The sequence below is a fragment of the Danio aesculapii genome, chromosome 11, assembly GCF_903798145.1.
Source record: "Danio aesculapii chromosome 11, fDanAes4.1, whole genome shotgun sequence".
NCBI lineage: Eukaryota > Metazoa > Chordata > Actinopteri > Cypriniformes > Danionidae > Danio > Danio aesculapii.
Genome location: NC_079445.1, coordinates 384812 through 402299, shown reverse-complemented (window position 1 = coordinate 402299; position 17488 = coordinate 384812). Strand labels below are relative to the sequence as shown.

Genomic DNA, 17488 nt, shown 5'->3' with positions numbered 1-17488 from the left:
AAATATTGAAATTAGGGCTGCAATATATATTGCCATATGAATACAATTCACTAGATGAGTTGAATAACTATTTGGTAAGTAAATGTAATAAAGAAAAAGATATTAATTAAATAAACAGCATTGTATTGTTTTCCTGAAGAGTCGAACTGTATTCACGTACACAGTAATTAAATAATCAAATGTAAAATAATACTGCAGTCTACATTGTATAGACAAATCAGTCAAATTAATTGTTATTAAATTGAAAATTTCCCATTTACAACCCTCACAGAGTCACAAGCCTCAAAAAAACACTTGCAAAATGATAAATTATAATCCAGACTCAGCACTGCGTATACTCACGACATGACTATTGCGAATGATCACACTGCGATATCGATGCTGAAACGATATATTGTGCAGCCCTAATTGCAATGTTAGATTTTTCCAATATCTAGAGGGCGGGCGCGCGCCTGTGAATGAAGTCCACTTTAGTGAACAGAACCTGCATAGGCTGTGAATAACAGGTAATAAAGTTGTAACTAACGTTCAGGTTGTGAAACAGAGTGATTGTTTGAGAGCCGCGCGGGAAGGATGAACCACACTTAGCAGTCAAAATGAAACTGAAAGCGTGCACAACATTTAAATTATCATATGGCATTATAGCGTTATGATTAGGCTACGACAAGCATTTGAGATGCTTTTGTCTCATCACGGTGCTCATTTTAGCCAGAATCAGCTCTACCATATACTGAAAGCAGCAGCAGATAGTTCACCTCAGATATTGAAAATAAAATAAACCATTTGAGATTGAACTTCAGAACTAAACACATATGAGTGATTCAGCATCTGCATTTAATAATGTTAAAGAGGTTTAACATATATTAATTAGATTATAAACCTTACTATTTCGTTGGAGTGCAGTGAGTGCACTATTCTGTGCTTCTGAATGGCCGTATTTAAACGTTTCTGCTGTGTTTCATGAGGTGCAAACAGCCCAATTGCCTATCATGGCTAATCTCAATCTCAAATCTGCAAATCTCACAGGGTTACAATGTAACCTGCTTACCTAATGCTTACGTTCATAATATTTACATTATTTGCTAATTAATAACCTCATGTGGAAGTCTAGATCGGAGTCTGCTACTGTCCACCGGAGGGCACACACTCTGAGAGCCTTCGTGACTGAATGTAAACACATGAATTATCTGTTTTCCTGCAGGGCAACCCGGGGTGCTGAAATATAATTAGCTAAAATAGCATTGGGTGGGTTAAAGAGACCAAAACAAAAGCAGATGTTCAAGCACGCAACGCACATTTTTAAAGCAGAAAATCTTGACTTCAGCATTGTGTTTCGGATAAACAAGAATGCTCACTGAGCACATATAATGGTGTTTCAATGCTTTAGACGAGTCAAAACCTTATATACAGCACCTTTAAAGCACTTGCAATTGACCAGAATAAGACTGTTTCCATTGTACTAGGCCACAGCCCTGTTGAGAAACACTGATCATTCATTTGACGAGAAGAGCAGAAATGCAGATGGTGAGAGATAAAGATTCATGCAGGAACTGACCGAGCTGCACATGCGAGAGGAACAGCAGAAACACAAGTGCTGGATCACACTGTACTGTATCTACAGTATAAGAAGAACTTGACTCTCAGCGCAGTGTTCAATGTAGGACTGCACTATAATATTCACACACTATCTGTAATAATATAACCAACTTCTGTATAGCAAATAGCATTGATTAGCATTGATTATTTTAAAAAAGCAATAATTCTGAGTTTTCCCGAATGCGCTGGAATTCTTACATGAATGGATTCTGAGAAGGGCCGCTCAATACATCGCAAAATGATCATTAGCACAATAATAGTATAAGCTAGGGCTGAGCAGTATGGGCAAATCTTTATTTTACCGAAATGATTTCTTCCAACATCTCCAGCCTCTAATGGTCAACATGAATCAATTGTGTTTGTTCTAATCAGACTTGATGAATGAATCACTTTGATTGACATTCTCCCTTTGTACACATCATCAGAGGGGGAAAGCCCCGCCCACTAGTGCCTATCTCTCCATCTCATTAGCATAAACAGCAGCCCTGCTGTTTTACATCTGTCACTATGCTGACACAAAGCCGTCTGTAGCTCCGCCCTCTTCTGAAAAGAGCCCAATCTCATTTGCATTTAAAGCGACAGTCACCAAGGAGGATCAAAGCCTGAAAGGGTCAGCTTCAGAGAGCTGGAGGACATTATCTGTGTGCTATTCCCAGCTCAAACTGAAACACACACACACACACACACTCTAAAGACAACAGAGACATATTTTACAGCTTGTTAAACAGCATAATAGGTGCCCTTTAAGTCTCAGTGTTGGCAGGCAGCACTAAGGGATTTTGCATGAGCACAGCAGCATCAGCTGCTCAGTGTGTTTAAATGAGCTCATTCTGCTGCTGATCCTTCATTGTTCTGCTTACAGGAACCTGTTCAGCAGGTCTGTGCAGGTGCGAGAGACACGTTCACGGCTGATCTGACTGATTATTTGGCCACACGATCAATTATGGATCCTCCAGCTTATGCATAACATGTAACAATGCAACAACATCCATATCAAAGTAATCATCTATACATTTAACAACTAGGTGTCAAAAGCGTGGATCATAATGCCACAACATTTTGAAGGAACCGAACACGGCCTGTTTGTGGGTCAAAGATGAAAAGGGGATTTCCAGCAACAAACAAGAGAAAAATAAACACGTTCATATAATCCAGCGCATGATTTACAGTAGATATTCACTAAAGTCTTTGACAAATAATTTAAGCACCTAAACCCTTGTCCTGCATATACTGTATAAAATGCTGGGTTCCACACAATTCCTTCACGTTGTCCTAACACAAATCATTTAATTAACTTAAGTTTTTACAAATTTAAGTAGATACAACTTAAAACAACTAAGTTGTCCCAAAGAAAACTCAAAAAATTGTGTTGATTCAACTCCTTTTAAATAGGTCATTTAAACAAGCTGCAAAAATAATCTTTATGAGTGTATTTACGACAACGTTCATTTGATGACACCAAAAAACTCTATTTAGGGATCACAGTGGTTAGTGTAAGATTTGATTTTATCGCTTGTTAGATTGTTTTATTATTGTTATTATTAGTAGTAGTGGGATATTTGTAGTATTTCTACTGATCTCTGTATTATTTTCATACTTTGTATGAATCGTTATTCATAATAAACGTCATACTTCAATGTTTTACTTGCTGTCCCTGCTGAAAAATCCAGCTTAAACCAGCCTAGGCTGGTTTGCTGGTTTTAGCTGGTTGACCAGCCTGGTTTTAGAGGGGTTTTGGCCATTTCCAGGCTGGAAAATGACCAGCTAAATCCAGCTAAAACCAGCTTGACCAGCTACGACCAGGCTGGAAATGGCCAAAACCCCTCTAAAACCATGCAGACTGGTCAACCAGCTAAAACCAGCCAACCAGCCTAGGCTGGTTTAAGCTGTTTTTTCAGTAGGGTTTCTTTGCAATTGTTTAATAGATTTACAACAAGCAATATTCATTCATTCATTCATTTTCTTTTCAGCTTAGTCCCTTTATTAATCCAGGGTTGCCACAGCGGAATGAACCGCCAACTTATGCAGCACATGTTTTACACAGCGGATGCCTTTCCAGCCGCAACCCATCTCTGGGAAACACTCAAACACACACTATGGACAATTTAGCCTTCCCAATTCACCTGTACCACATGTGTTTGGACTGTGGGGGAAACCAGAGCACCCGGAGGAAACTCACGCGAATACAGGGAGAACATGCAAACTCCACACAAAAACACAGACTGACCCAGCCGAGGCTCGAACCAGCGACCTTCTTACTGTGAGGCGACAGCACTACCTACTGCGCCACTTCGTCACCCCAACAAGCAATATTAGACTATTATTATAACAGATACTTAACTAAAACATCTGCATAGATGGATTCGAAAGAATGATCAAATTGATTATAATAATTATAAAATGTACTATTACAACAGAAGGTCTCGTACTCAGAACGCTTCTTTACACCCTATAGAGAGGTTACGTCGCTGTACATATTGCATCAGAAAATATGATGGTAATTGAGCAGCGTAATTAAAGCCATTAGACTAGAGCTGAACGCCTGATATCTGCTCTATCAGAAAGAGCACTCAAGCCAACCACAATAACAGCAGACACACATCTGCAATACACCCATGCGGATTCAGTATCCATATATAATAAACACAAAGGTTTACACTATTGGCCAACATTAATGAGTCAGCAGACAGACAAAACAGACAAGAAACATATTCAACAAGCATCTGGGTAATACTAAAACCAAACGGTTTACATTCGACATCTTACTCTCATTTGTTTTAAAACTAAAATTGATTGAACACTAAACTGTGCGTGAGAGATTTATTATATATATATATATATATATATATATATATATATATATATATATATATATATATATATATATATATATATATATATTAACTCGGGGACAATGATAAGTGTTATTAATATTTCATGTTGGCAATAGCTCAGATGATATTAAATGTCAGCCAGTAACATTTCATTTGTTTCAAGTGACTATTAACATCAACCCGTCGTCCATTAAACTACAAACCAGGCTAATAATCTCAACATACGTGTATGTAAATAATGAACATTTTTACACTCGTGTTTTGATTCATAGCAAATAACCAACGTTAGTTTATGTGGCTAGCGCTTTCACAGACACTCGTTTGATATACATGCTAACAAGAAAACACGTAGTGAACTACAAGCAGAAAGAAATGATCATAAATATTAGCATTAGTAGCTTTAGCCGCGTTAACCGTGTTTATAAGATGAGCTCATTCAGTGAACTGGAGTACACTTTACACGAACAAACAACACAAACACCACCCGCGACTGCTGTTTTCAACACAACAGCAGACATCTGCACTTCGCCTCGAATAAACGCCTCGAGATCAGCACACCAATACAATCGACATCAAATAAGCAGTAAACGAACCGGGAGGGTCGAGCTTCACTCACCAGAGAAAGTTGTTGAATTGTTGATCCGCCATGATTATCGCGACTGAGGAAAGTGTGACGTCAGAGTGATGTCATCGCTTTCGTCACCGCTGTGTTACCCGAAAAATACAGGTTAAAAAGCTTTATTTCCAGGACATTTCGAAGACGAATACAAATTGGATCGTATGACGTCATGTTTGTTTTTTGTACAATATGGAAATGATTGAAAGAGTACAACTTATTTTCTTATACAGCTAATATTCATGTAAAGAAATGGACGAAAGCTAAGCCAAACTCTGAACATTTTATAAAAGAGAAACATATGAAGCATTATATCAATTTGATTTAGTTAACTAAATTATTATTATAATTATTATTATCATTATTATTATTAATAATAATATTATTATTATTATTATTATCTTACATATTTATTTATTTTTACCCCTAGCAACCGTTAATATACCTTGATTGCATACTATTAATTAACTTTCTCTCATTTCTTTCTTTTCTCGTTTTAATTTGTTCATAATTGGGGGTGGCTTAGTGGTCAGCACTGTGGCCTCACAGCAAGAAGGTCGCTAGTTCAAGCCTCGGCTGGGTCAGTTGGTATTTCTGTGTGGAGTTTGCATGTTCTCCCTGTGTTGGCGTGGGTTTCCTCCGGGTGCTCCGGTTTCCCCCACAGTCCAAACACATGCGCTATAGGGGAATTGATTAACTAAATTGGCCATAGTGTATGAGTGTGTGTGTGATTGAGTGTGTATGGGTGTTTCCCAATACTAGGTTGCGGCTGGTTTTGCTGTGTAGTCGGTAAGGTGATTAATATGAGTAAATGGTGTTTAAATATTTAGTGAGCTGTAAGATTTGAGGTACCCTTCATGTCAATAAGTCACTAGAAATTCAAGTTAGCATCCCAAAGTTCAATACTCATGGTTACTGATTTAAACTACCTCCTAAAGAGTAATAACAGACAGAACTAATTCACCTTTCGTCTCATTAGGGTTGACAATACGTGCAGTGCAGTGCTCCTATAAGTGCAGAGTAACTTGGAGCACAATAATATAAATGAGGGAAGATTATTGTATTCAATATTATTAATATTATTGGATTATTGTAAAAAGTTTATCAGCAGTCATAGGTAACTGATGCCGGATGTTTCTATAAATCCTCAGGCTTGCTCAAGTGCATAGAGTCTGTCATATGAGAGGCAACTTAAAGAGACAGTTCACTTAAAATGAAAATGCACTCACTGTTTACTCACTCTGAAGTGGTTCCAAACCTTTATGAGTTTCTGTCTTCTGTTGAACACTAAAGGAGATATTTTGAAGAATGTAGGAAGCCAGTACACATACAAATACCATGGAAGGTCCTAAAGACGTGGTATAGGGGAATTGGGTATGCTAAAATTGACCGTAGTGTATGAGTGTGTGTGTTTGAATGAGTGTGTAAGAGTGTTTCCCAGTGATATGTTGCATCCGCTGCATAAAACATATGCTGGATAAGTTGGCAGTTCATTCTCCTGTGCCGACCCCAGATTAATAAAGAGAGTAATCCGAAAAGAAAATGAATGAATGAATGAATGAATAATTAATAATCTCTAGAGGAATAAGTGTATGAAATAACAGAACATGTGCTGCAGTTTATTACAAGGTTTCTGTAGTGTAAAATACAACACCAACACACAATACAGCACTGCAGACTATCACACATGTGCAGAACACACACTTTTTACAACCTGTCAGGGTTAAAAGTTGTGGGAAGAAAGATCAAAATCCCATAATGCACTTCAACAGCAGAAATATATGGGGAAAAATAAAAACATGAAGCACAAAACATAGAAACGTGCTTATTTCCAGATATTGCTTTACAGTGAATGAGCAAAATATTCAGGAAATGGTGATAGGAAAATACTTCAATGGCTGAAATGCTGATTTGCATGATCAAGACAATAATTACTCCACTTAAATCAGCCGTAGATGTAGAAATCTGCAGCCTGAAGGAGATCTTGTGTCTATTAATACATTCCCACAGGTGATATTCACATGCACTGACTTTCATCATAAATATATTATAATTAAAAGTTAGTTTTGAACCCCATATGCTCCATATCTCATTCACATATTCATTTATTTTTGTTTAGAACCATACACTGAACTGCTCTTGTAAATTGGCTAATGTCAAGTTCATTCATTCAATTTCTTTTCGGCTTAGTCCCTTTTATTTATCAGGGGTCGCCACAGCGGAATGAACCGCCAACTTATCCAGCATATGTTTTACACAGCGGATGCCCTTCCAGCTGCAACCCAGTACTAGGAAACACCCATACACACTCATTCACAAACACACTACGGACATTTTAGCCAATTCCCCGATAGCACATGTGTTTGGACTGTGGGGGAAACCGGAGCACCCGGAAACCCACGCCAACACTAGGAGAACATGCAAACTCCACACAGAAACACCAACTGACCCAGCCAAGACTCGAACTAGCGAGCTTCTTGCTGTGCGGCAACAGTGCTACCCATTGCGCCACCGTGACACCCAAAATTCAGATTTAGTTACTAATTTATTTTGTAAGTGTGTCTGATTTCTGTGCCAGAGACACTGATGCAAAGTAAAGCACTGCTAGTAAAACAGATCAAAACTCTACAGCAGAGCATGAGAGTCCACTGGATCTGACGGACATGGAGAAATTCTGAGAAGAGGAATAAATTAATACCCAGATTATTTCCCAGGAGATAATTAAACCAATGGAGAATAATAAGCATTAATGTCTTTGTAAAAGTAAGCAGTACTATGTATTAGGCCTATATGAGGTGTCAATAATTGTATAGGTTACTGTTGACTTGCCTGTCAAATAAAGCCAATAAATAAATAAATATTTAAAATAAACTAAAACTAAGCTATAGGCGCCATCTGCTGCTAAAACTAGGATAAAGCAACATCTGCTGTTATGAAAAGCAGCATATATTTTCATTTGAGAATTTTGAGAATATTCAGAAAGACTGAAAGGATAAACAACATTAATTTAACAGTTTTATTAACAGTTTATATCCTCTGTAGTGGAATAATTTGTGTGTGTGTTGAGAGAGTAAAGCTGCAGATATGCAAACCACCTTAAGATGAGCAGATGCAGCGCTGGACGTATTGATTGAGGAAGACGAGAATATTCTGCTCCATCAGGATAACAGTGGGGAAATACTGCTGTGAAAACACCAGGACAGCACTCCGTCTCTCTTAGTCAAATTTGTTGCGGGATAAGCAAAACTATCAATGTGGAAAACTTGGAGAACGGCTGTCGAAGGGGAAGAGATTTTTGACATTGTTATTGCCTTAAAGGGCTCCTATTTTCCTCTTTTAATGGTTTACAAACTCTCCAGCACCACTGACAGTTCATTCACCAACTCCTCATTCCTGCTGCTGTGAATCTCTGAGGCTCTTCATAATGTCCATGTCTTCAGAGTTCTCAGCACAGTCGGGGTTTCCCGTTCACACCAATAATCTGCCCTCCTGCAGACACGGATAAAGCAGAGATTCAGGATTCAGTTCATGAGTCAAATATAGCAAGTAAGTTCATTCATTCATTTTCCTTCTGCTTGGTCCCTTTATTCATTTGAGGTTGCCACAGTGGAATGAACCGCTGCAACCCCGCATTGGGAAACTCCCATACACACTCATTCACACACACTACGGCCAATTCAGTTCATCAATTCTCCTATAGCGCATGTGTTTGGACTGTGGGGGAAACCGGAGCACCCGGAGGAAATCCACACCAACACGGGGAGAACATGCAAACTCCACACAGAAACACCAACTGGCCCAGCCGGGACTCGAACCAGCGACCTTCTTGCTGTGAGACACCACCGAGCCACCGTGTAGTTTATTTGATATGATCTGTGCTAATCCTGTTCTGTGGACATGTTTATACGCGTTACTATGGAGACATGTTAACACGCACCTGTCAATCAATATCAGTGGGTGGGGCAAACCGATCTATCCATCCATCTATCCGTCTATCTATCTATCTATCTATCTATCTATCTATCTATCTATCTATCTATCTATCTATCTATCTATCTATCTATCTATCTACAGCTAGTTGTTGGTATAAACTGCATGTGTCTCCATATATAGTCCTCAGTGTGTGTGTGTGTGTGTGTGTGCTGCATCATCAGCTGGCCCTGTATGTCTCTCTGGTCTGCTGTGATGGATCACCGGAGCGTGTGTGCGGGAGCAGCGGGCCGTGCGCAGAGCGATGGGCGGGGCAGGAGGAGGAGTCAGCCGTGCGCAGCGATGGGCGGGGCAGCAAGGGGGAGGGGTCTGCCGTCAGCGTGCCGTGCGCAAACCGCGTGTGGCGCAGCGCAGAGAGGAGGAACCGAAAATAAACAGCAACGAGTCACGTCGCCGAGGTGAGTTCCCTTAAAGGACGAAAATACGACATTTAACTCGATGCATGTGGCGCAGGGAGGTCGTCACGGGTTTGCAGAGCGGTTCCGCTGTCGCGCAGTGGGTTTTTCAAGCGAGTCTTTGAGCTCCAAATGCACAGAAGTGTGATTTTCTGACGGCGCACTTTGGCCTACTGCGACAGGCTGCGCTGCGAGCGGGAAAGTCATGCCGTTCCGTCGAGCGATCGCACGGTTTTTTGAGCTTAGCGAAAGCAGAAACGGGCCGAGCTCGAGCTCATGCTTGACGGATAGATTTAATGTCTCCGCGGGACCGGAGGGGGAGCGGGTCTGTGGGCTCCAGCGGGACGGGGGACCGGGTGAGTGAACAGGCCAGAATCAGCCCTGGAGACCTGCAGACCTCCAGCAGGTGTTGATGTTTTCATATCACAGATGCAGACGCGATCAGGGGACATTTTTACACACACACGCACACACGCACACACACACACACACACACACACACTCTCTATATTTAATAGCTCTGTCTACACAGCTCTCTCTCCCCAAATCAGCCGTGATTCCTGGTTGTTTTGCGTATTTCTGATCGACAATATTTGACGTTTCGATTGTAATCGTGTGCACACATTATACCAAACACACTTTCAGGGATGCGAGATATTTCATGGTTTATTGATAAATGAAGCACGTGTTCAGCGTTAGCAGTAACAGTTGACAGTAGAAGCAAAGTCCGATTCTATTTTTGAGTCGATTGTTTTTGGTGAATTGACTGAATCGGTTCGAGCGGTTCTCGAGTCATCACTGCGAACCGACTCTTGTACTGATGCACTGTATACACCGAGTAATGGCAGAAAATGTGTTTACGGAGCATTAATGTTTACATTGTGAATGCTATAGCACAAAACAAGGGGTGTTTTAGATCTGTTTTTATTAGTTTTATATATTAAATTTATTTTAATCTAAACACAAATCGTTTTATCTGAATGTTTTTACATCATACGTCAAAGCAGTATTGTTAAATAAGGGCATATTTCCACAACACAGACATGAAACTGCACATTTTGACCGATCATTATTACACTAATGTGTTTAAATAAATCAAAACGGGTTACAAAATGGAAGATCTCATTATTGTCTCCATGTAAAAGCTGAAACCATCTCTCACACACACATCTGTGCTATGCATGTATTTTATTATTCTGGTTTACCCTGATATGTAGGACACTGCTTTTACCCCTTTTCATGAATCACTTTTATGCATGCAGAAGCTTTAAAAATGCTATGGAATTTGTAAAATCAGCTCATTTATTAAAAAAACAACTTTATTTGACCAGGAAAACCTCAATTTTTATTTTGTAATCTGTTTTATTTTGTAATAGTGTCCTGGATACACATAATAGACAACAAAATAAATACAATTACATATTATAAACCATATACTTGTACCACCAAACACACACAAGCTTGAAATAAAACATGCAGTAAGATTGTAAATTATTTATTAAGACATAATAAATTAATCATAAGATGATAAATATAAATCATACTAAAACTCAGAGCAAGTACATTAACATAGACATTTTTTTTAGTTAAATGCCATCTTTAAAGTTTGTGTCCAGAATCAGAAAGAGCTTGATTGGCATTTTGTTTTTCGTCAGAGGTTTTCACAGTGCAACAGAATGACAGTGACAGGAAAAAACCCTGATAATAAAGGAGTAAAATAATAATAATATACAATCTGACGCATGTATGTGTAATACTATAGACAACATTGTATGCATATTATATATTATGTGCAAAATGAAATGTTAACTAGTTGTGTAGTTAAATAAACGTGTGTGTGTGTGTGTGTATACTAATTGTTCTGTAATTATCAAGTGTTTATGGGATGGTGTGTCAAATATAAACTCTTGATTATCAGTTTTTTCAGTGAAGCAAATTTTTCTGCGTTTGTCTTCAGTTGTAGGGTGAAGTCTGAGGATATGAGCAGCAACGAGTGCTTTGGTTGTGGCCGTACGGGTCACTGGATCAAGAACTGCCCCAATGCTGGACGTGGACGTGGGAAGGGCCGTGGCAGAGGAAAAGGTGAGAGAGCGATTTAAAATAAAAAACAAAAATAAATGAATCCATCTGAATCCTGATGCTTTTGGAGCTCTACTACTGAGTAGTGTTACTGCTGTCTTTTTCCAGATCTTTTCTGCTATCGCTGTGGAGAACCAGGCCACGTTGCGAGGGATTGTGAGAGGACTGAAGATGGTAAGATTAAAAATGCTGTTGAATGTTGTTGTTTCTTATATTGAACATTTATAGTCATTAGACTAAAACCTTCGAAAAAATGTTTTATACGACTATCAAATAAACCAAAGTAAATGTCAGCTAATTAGCATCAGCTCTCATTTAGTGCAGATCTTAATGTACTACAAGAACTAAAACTGAAAGAAAAAACACTGAGGTTATGTTTGAAGATAAATCAATTAAACACATGATGGAAGATGGACTATAAATCAAATGATACGGAAATGATAAACTAATAGTAGCGCAATTATACAGAAATAATGTCCTGTTTCTCTTAAATCATTTTTTGATGAGTGAAATGCATATTTGTTAATTCTGCCGCTGTACAATACTCATATTTATTTGGTGTTTAATTAAGTTGATATGATGGACTTTAACATTATCATGGTTACCCTTAATAATAAATACAGATAAAGCTAAGAATAAGATTAATATTTAAATGTAATTTAAACGTCCGTTAATTAAGACACAAATATTTATTGTTCATGTGAGCTCAAGTACATTTAAGTAATATTAACATGCATGATGAATTCGTAAATAAGTAAACCAATCGATTGCTTTAGAATGATGCTGTTTTATTTGATTATGTTCTGGTAATAAATTCAACTTTTATTGTGTAATATTTATGCGTCTTCATAGTTCTTCATTGTCATCTCATGTTAACTCTTCGCGCATTAACTAATGTTAACAAACAGCTTTAAATTTTAATAATGCGTTAGTAAATGTTGAAATGTTCATTATTAGTTAATGTTAGTAAATACATTATTCAAACCTTTATTAACCAAATATTTCATTTCTTTATGTTGCACTTTTGAAATGAACCAATACTGTGTATGCCAGTCACTGCATATTTATAGGTTTTTACAGTTTTTCCTGGTGTATGTGTTGTTTTAATGAGCTGTTGCACTGTTTCCAGCGTGCTACAACTGCGGCAGAGGCGGCCACATCTCCAGGGACTGCAAGGAGCCCAAGAAGGAGCGCGAGCAGGTGTGCTATAACTGCGGTAAAGCCGGACACATGGCCCGCGACTGCGACCACGCCAACGAGCAGAAATGCTACTCCTGCGGTGGATTCGGACACATCCAGAAGGGTTGTGAAAAAGTCAAGTGCTACAGGTGAGGGACTGAACCAAGCAGGCATCGCTGCAGCACAGACACCTGTGAGTAGGAGGGATTACAGCATGAGTAGGCGGGGTTTATGGTTGGTGGAGACGTTATTAAAACACAACAAGGTACTGTGAGGTTGGGTTTACGGTAACATTGGGTCAATAGATGATGCCATCATCCATCGCTGATAGACATCACTATGCTGAGCCAGCATCGTGATCCTCCGGGTTGCTGCTGCAACGGGGGCGGAGCGCTCGCGAAAAATACAACAAGGAGGCCAATCAAACGTGCCAATTTTGTAATTGCAAACAGTTACCGGAAGCGCTTAACCCAGGTTGCTGGCAAATTAAAAGTCCTATAGCATGCTTCAGCATATACCCTATTGGTTGGAGCAGCCAGAGAAGGAGAAATGTATAGATTTGTGTGTAATAGTAGCATCATTCTAGATGACAATCTATGGTACTGAAATGCTCAGTGTGTTTGTGTGCTTTTTATAGAGTTTCTACTAGGGCTGTGTGATCAATTGAAATTGCGATACAAATATGTGCGATTTCTAAATCGCATTATTGCATGATTTTCCTGCAGTACGCTGTTTGAACCAATCATAAACGCAGCCTACCTAAACAGAGCGCAAAAAAAAGTCAAAGCCTGTGGTGTGGGGTTACTTTGTATAGAGGAAGGCTGATATATTGTAGAACCAGGTAATTTGTAAGACCTGACAGTCACATATTGCATCTAAAAGAGTGTGGAAAGTGCGCTCCTTTGTCGTTGCTAGGCGAACATCATGCGTTTTCTCAGAGGATGACAAACTAACAAAACATTGCTGCAGCTCTGATGAAGTTTTATTAATGGAGAAAATGAAAAAGCACTGGGTGTTCTGTGTTTATCTGAGATAATTAGTGTATGTTTCATAGAAAGTATGAAGCTGATCGGTCAGTTCTTGTTACATGACTCACAGTGCAGCATTCTGAAAAGTTTAACTGGGTGTGTCTGGAATACGTGAACGCATTACTCCCTATTTGCGTGCACAAGCTGTGTGCCTCCATTGGAAATAATGAACTTGTGTGCACAGAAGACGTGCACTATGAGACCTACGCATGGCAAAATAATAAATAAATCTGTGGGCGGACTTTAAAAAGAGGCTCGTTGCTGATAAAGAGTATTTAATAATTTTTTTTCCCCATGTGTGATGGAGGGGTGTGAAATCACAGGTTCTGAGCAGAAATTAATAAGAAGAAATAATGTGTAAATATATTAGTGTATCATTGAACCTTTAAAAGCTGTTGAAGTTCATTTTGCTAATATAGAATGAAGATATTGTTGTCTTTTGTGCATGTATAGTAGGAATAGATTATACTAGTTGAAGATATTTGCCATCAAATAAGGTAAACAAAAATAATCCAGAAGTAGTCAGATTAGGCTAGAATAAATATAAACAATTGTATTACTGGCTCCACATTTCGTCATGTAATCTGTGACTGATTACAGGTCACATATTTTATAGGCGAGTCTGATGTTTGCGTTTTTAATTTATTATATAGACATTGTTTATGTTTGTTCATGTGATTTCACACCCCTCTTTGTTTCGATGAAATAACAGAATCTAAATGTAATTCAGAAGTAGTCAGATTACGTTCGAATAAGAGATTGTGTTATTGGCTCCCCTTTTTGTCTTTGTAGAGTAATTTATAGATTATACTTCTTAAATATGTGCTGTCAAATAAGGCAAACAAAAGTGATCTAAGAGTGTACTCACACTAGACTATCTGAACCAATCCCAGGTGTGTTTGACCCCAATTTCCCAGTGCATTTGATGGGCCTGGCCTGGTTGGAAGAGGTGTGCCAGAGCGCGGTTTGGTTGGGCTTTGGCATGCTTGTAGTGTGTGCAAAGCGCGCCTGAGCCCAAAACTGAAGACATTACGTCACTTAAGGAACTGTTTCATCTGGATTTATTAATTTTCAATGAAAGCGAACTGTCAGAGTTTATTAAAGGCACAAACCCTTCGCTGCACCTTCAGCAAACCTCCTAATACCTGCAGCATGAGGATTTAATGAACAGTTAGTAGCGTCAAAAGTGCTGGATCTGTTCAGCAGACGATATGGCTGACACTGCATCCCAAACCACTAAAATAATACAAAACGAGATAACTAAAGCAATCTCTGCGGTACTGAGCGAGAGCGCTTCTGTTAAACTGAGCAGTCGCATCATCAATGACATAAGTGTGCTCTGGCTCGGAGAGGGGAGGGGATGGGATAGCCGCATCCAAGCACGGTTCAAGACAACCTAGTGTGGGACACCCTAAATGTAACCCAGGAGTACAGATTATGAGATTGCATTAGTGGCTCCCCATTTTGTCATAATTGCTGAATAATATGTGTGTTTCCCCCTCAGGTGTGGAGAGATCGGCCACGTGGCCGTTCAGTGCAGCAAGGCCAGCGAAGTCAACTGCTACAACTGCGGCAAATCAGGCCACGTGGCGAAGGAGTGCACCATCGAGGCCACCGCTTAATCTCGCCGCCTCCTTCGCCCCTCCTTTTTCTGATTGATGGTTGTATTATTTTCTCTGAATCCTCTTCACTGGCCAACGGTTGGCAGATAGAGGCTATTCCCAGGCCAGTGAGCTCTTGACATGTAAAAGGAGGAAAGGGGTGGAAAAAAAACTTTCCACTTTCTGCATTTAATACAAAAAAATGTTTATGTTTAGTTTGGTAGAGGTGTTATGTATAATGCTTTGTTAAAGAACCCCCTTTCCATGCCACTGGTGAACAGGGATGTGTGAGATTGTGTTGAGTGGAAGAACGTTTGTTGGCTCGCGGATCGCGGCCTCGGAGAGATCGGGAAAAAAATATATAATAACATGGTCAAAAATAACCATACAGATCAGGGAAGCGTCGGCTTCCTCAATGATTTGCGTTTTTTTTTTGTTTTCTCAATGAGACTGAGGTAGCCTATGAGTGATTGACCTGGAAGAGCAGCACAGGACACAAACGGTCGGGTCTGTCCAGTCCAGGCCAAACCAGCAGTACGCAGCTATGTGGAGTGAAAACCGTAACGTGTAATATAAAGCAGACAACTTTATAGCATATTCTGGAAACCTTGTGTAAAACAGTTTCAGAAAACGAGTTCCTTTGTAAATCACGAGCTGTTTGATCATTCAGGATCGCTCGGCTGTGATGGCGAAGAAAAAAAAATAAGAAAAGAAATAAAAATAAAAAAAGCTAGTTCATGATCCCAAGCGATGCGGATGGAGGTCGTTCTACCCAAGGTGAAAACTTCAGTAAAATAAAAACAAAAGAAGAAAAAAAATAAATAAATACAGATTTGGAGTTTAGAAGAAAGGGTGAATGTTTTCACAGAAATCAAAATGTTATTTTTGTACAATATCACTTAGACTACTCTAAAAATAAGGAGAACAACTATCATTTGCTTGTACTCAGTTTTTAAGTCGGAAGGTAAATGCAACTAAAGTTCTAGGACATAGAAATGTAATTTTAAACTATCAATAAATCTGGAGGAGGAAGGGGTGTAAAGACTGAAGCTTCTTTTCTGAGTGGTCTCCTTATTCTTTTCATCTGTCGATGTTATTGTTTTGGGTCATAGATTGGGTTTGGATTTGGAGTGCTGGATGCTTTAAGATAGATGTGGACATTTTGTTTTATTTGAGGGGTGCAAAGTGAATGTTCTCCCAGCATGATGTACAATACATGTTTTAAAAATGTGAACAGTCGGTGGCAATAGCCAGACCCTCCAGGATTTCACAATTCCACGATAGTTGAGTTTAACGGGAAATCATGCAAATGCCACACAACTTCTGGAGTCTGCTTCTTTTTTTTTTTTAATTGTCACAAATATCCTGCGTATGTTGGACAGTCGGGACACTGTTCAAGTTCCCACTGCACCACAGAGCACCATCTGCTTAGTTTTACATTCAAAATCATAGTATTACCTGATAGAATGTGCTTGCCCAGTGTTGTTAATAATAAAGCCTTAAGTTGTTAATACACAGTTCTCATCTGGTGTGTATGTACCATTGCAATGCAGATTCAAAGCCTGTTTGAGCTAGACCAAATGAGTTTATCACTCGATAATCTTCTACATGTTGTGTGTGTGTGAGCATGTGTGTGTATGTGTATATATATATATATATATATATATATATATATATATATATATATATATATATATATATATGCATCCTGTTGTCATACATGTAGCCCACACACACACACTGTCCACCAACATGTTCAAACAGCCGTCAAACCACATGGATGCATTATTTTTAAACAGTTGGTTTCCTATTCAAGTATGATCCAGCAGCCTTAGGGGTTACGTCTAGTCTCTCTCTGTGTGTGTTTTCTTTGTCTAAATGAGAGAAATCAAAGATTCTCGAGGTCAAAGAGTGAAGAAAGAATTGAGGTGTGTGAATTGTATATATTTTCAGCAAAACGATAAAAGAAATGTGAAGTTTGCTGCAAATTTTGACAAGACTCGCCACACAATCAATAACTTTAATCACATCAAATCTGATTGTTTTCTGTGAAATCCTGGAGGGACTGAATATCCTAGTGGTTAAGTGCACTGTGGTCCAGGCTCGAGGTCATTTTCCTATCCTTCTCTTTCTGCTTCCCACACATTTCTGTCTTAATTCTCCTCTATCC

General features: G+C 39.0%; 2 protein-coding genes across 2 annotated transcripts in view; one reads left to right on the top strand and one right to left on the bottom strand.

Annotated features, from left to right (window-relative positions):
- Window positions 1–5105, bottom strand: part of raf1b (Raf-1 proto-oncogene, serine/threonine kinase b) — a 33792-nt gene extending 28687 nt beyond the window's left edge. Inside the window, exon 1 of the mRNA XM_056468208.1 lies at window positions 5047–5105. The gene's annotated coding sequence lies outside the window, so the exon portion shown is untranslated. The remainder of the gene's footprint in view (window positions 1–5046) is intronic.
- A 4218-nt stretch (window positions 5106–9323) lies between these two features.
- Window positions 9324–15424, top strand: cnbpb (CCHC-type zinc finger, nucleic acid binding protein b). The gene is made up of 5 exons (XM_056468315.1): window positions 9324–9434; window positions 11389–11513; window positions 11619–11684; window positions 12640–12838; window positions 15222–15424. The coding sequence occupies exons 2-5, from the start codon at window positions 11411–11413 to the stop codon at window positions 15337–15339; spliced, it is 486 nt and encodes a 161-aa protein (XP_056324290.1). The 5' UTR covers window positions 9324–9434; window positions 11389–11410; the 3' UTR covers window positions 15340–15424.
- Window positions 15425–17488: the final 2064 nt, after the last annotated feature.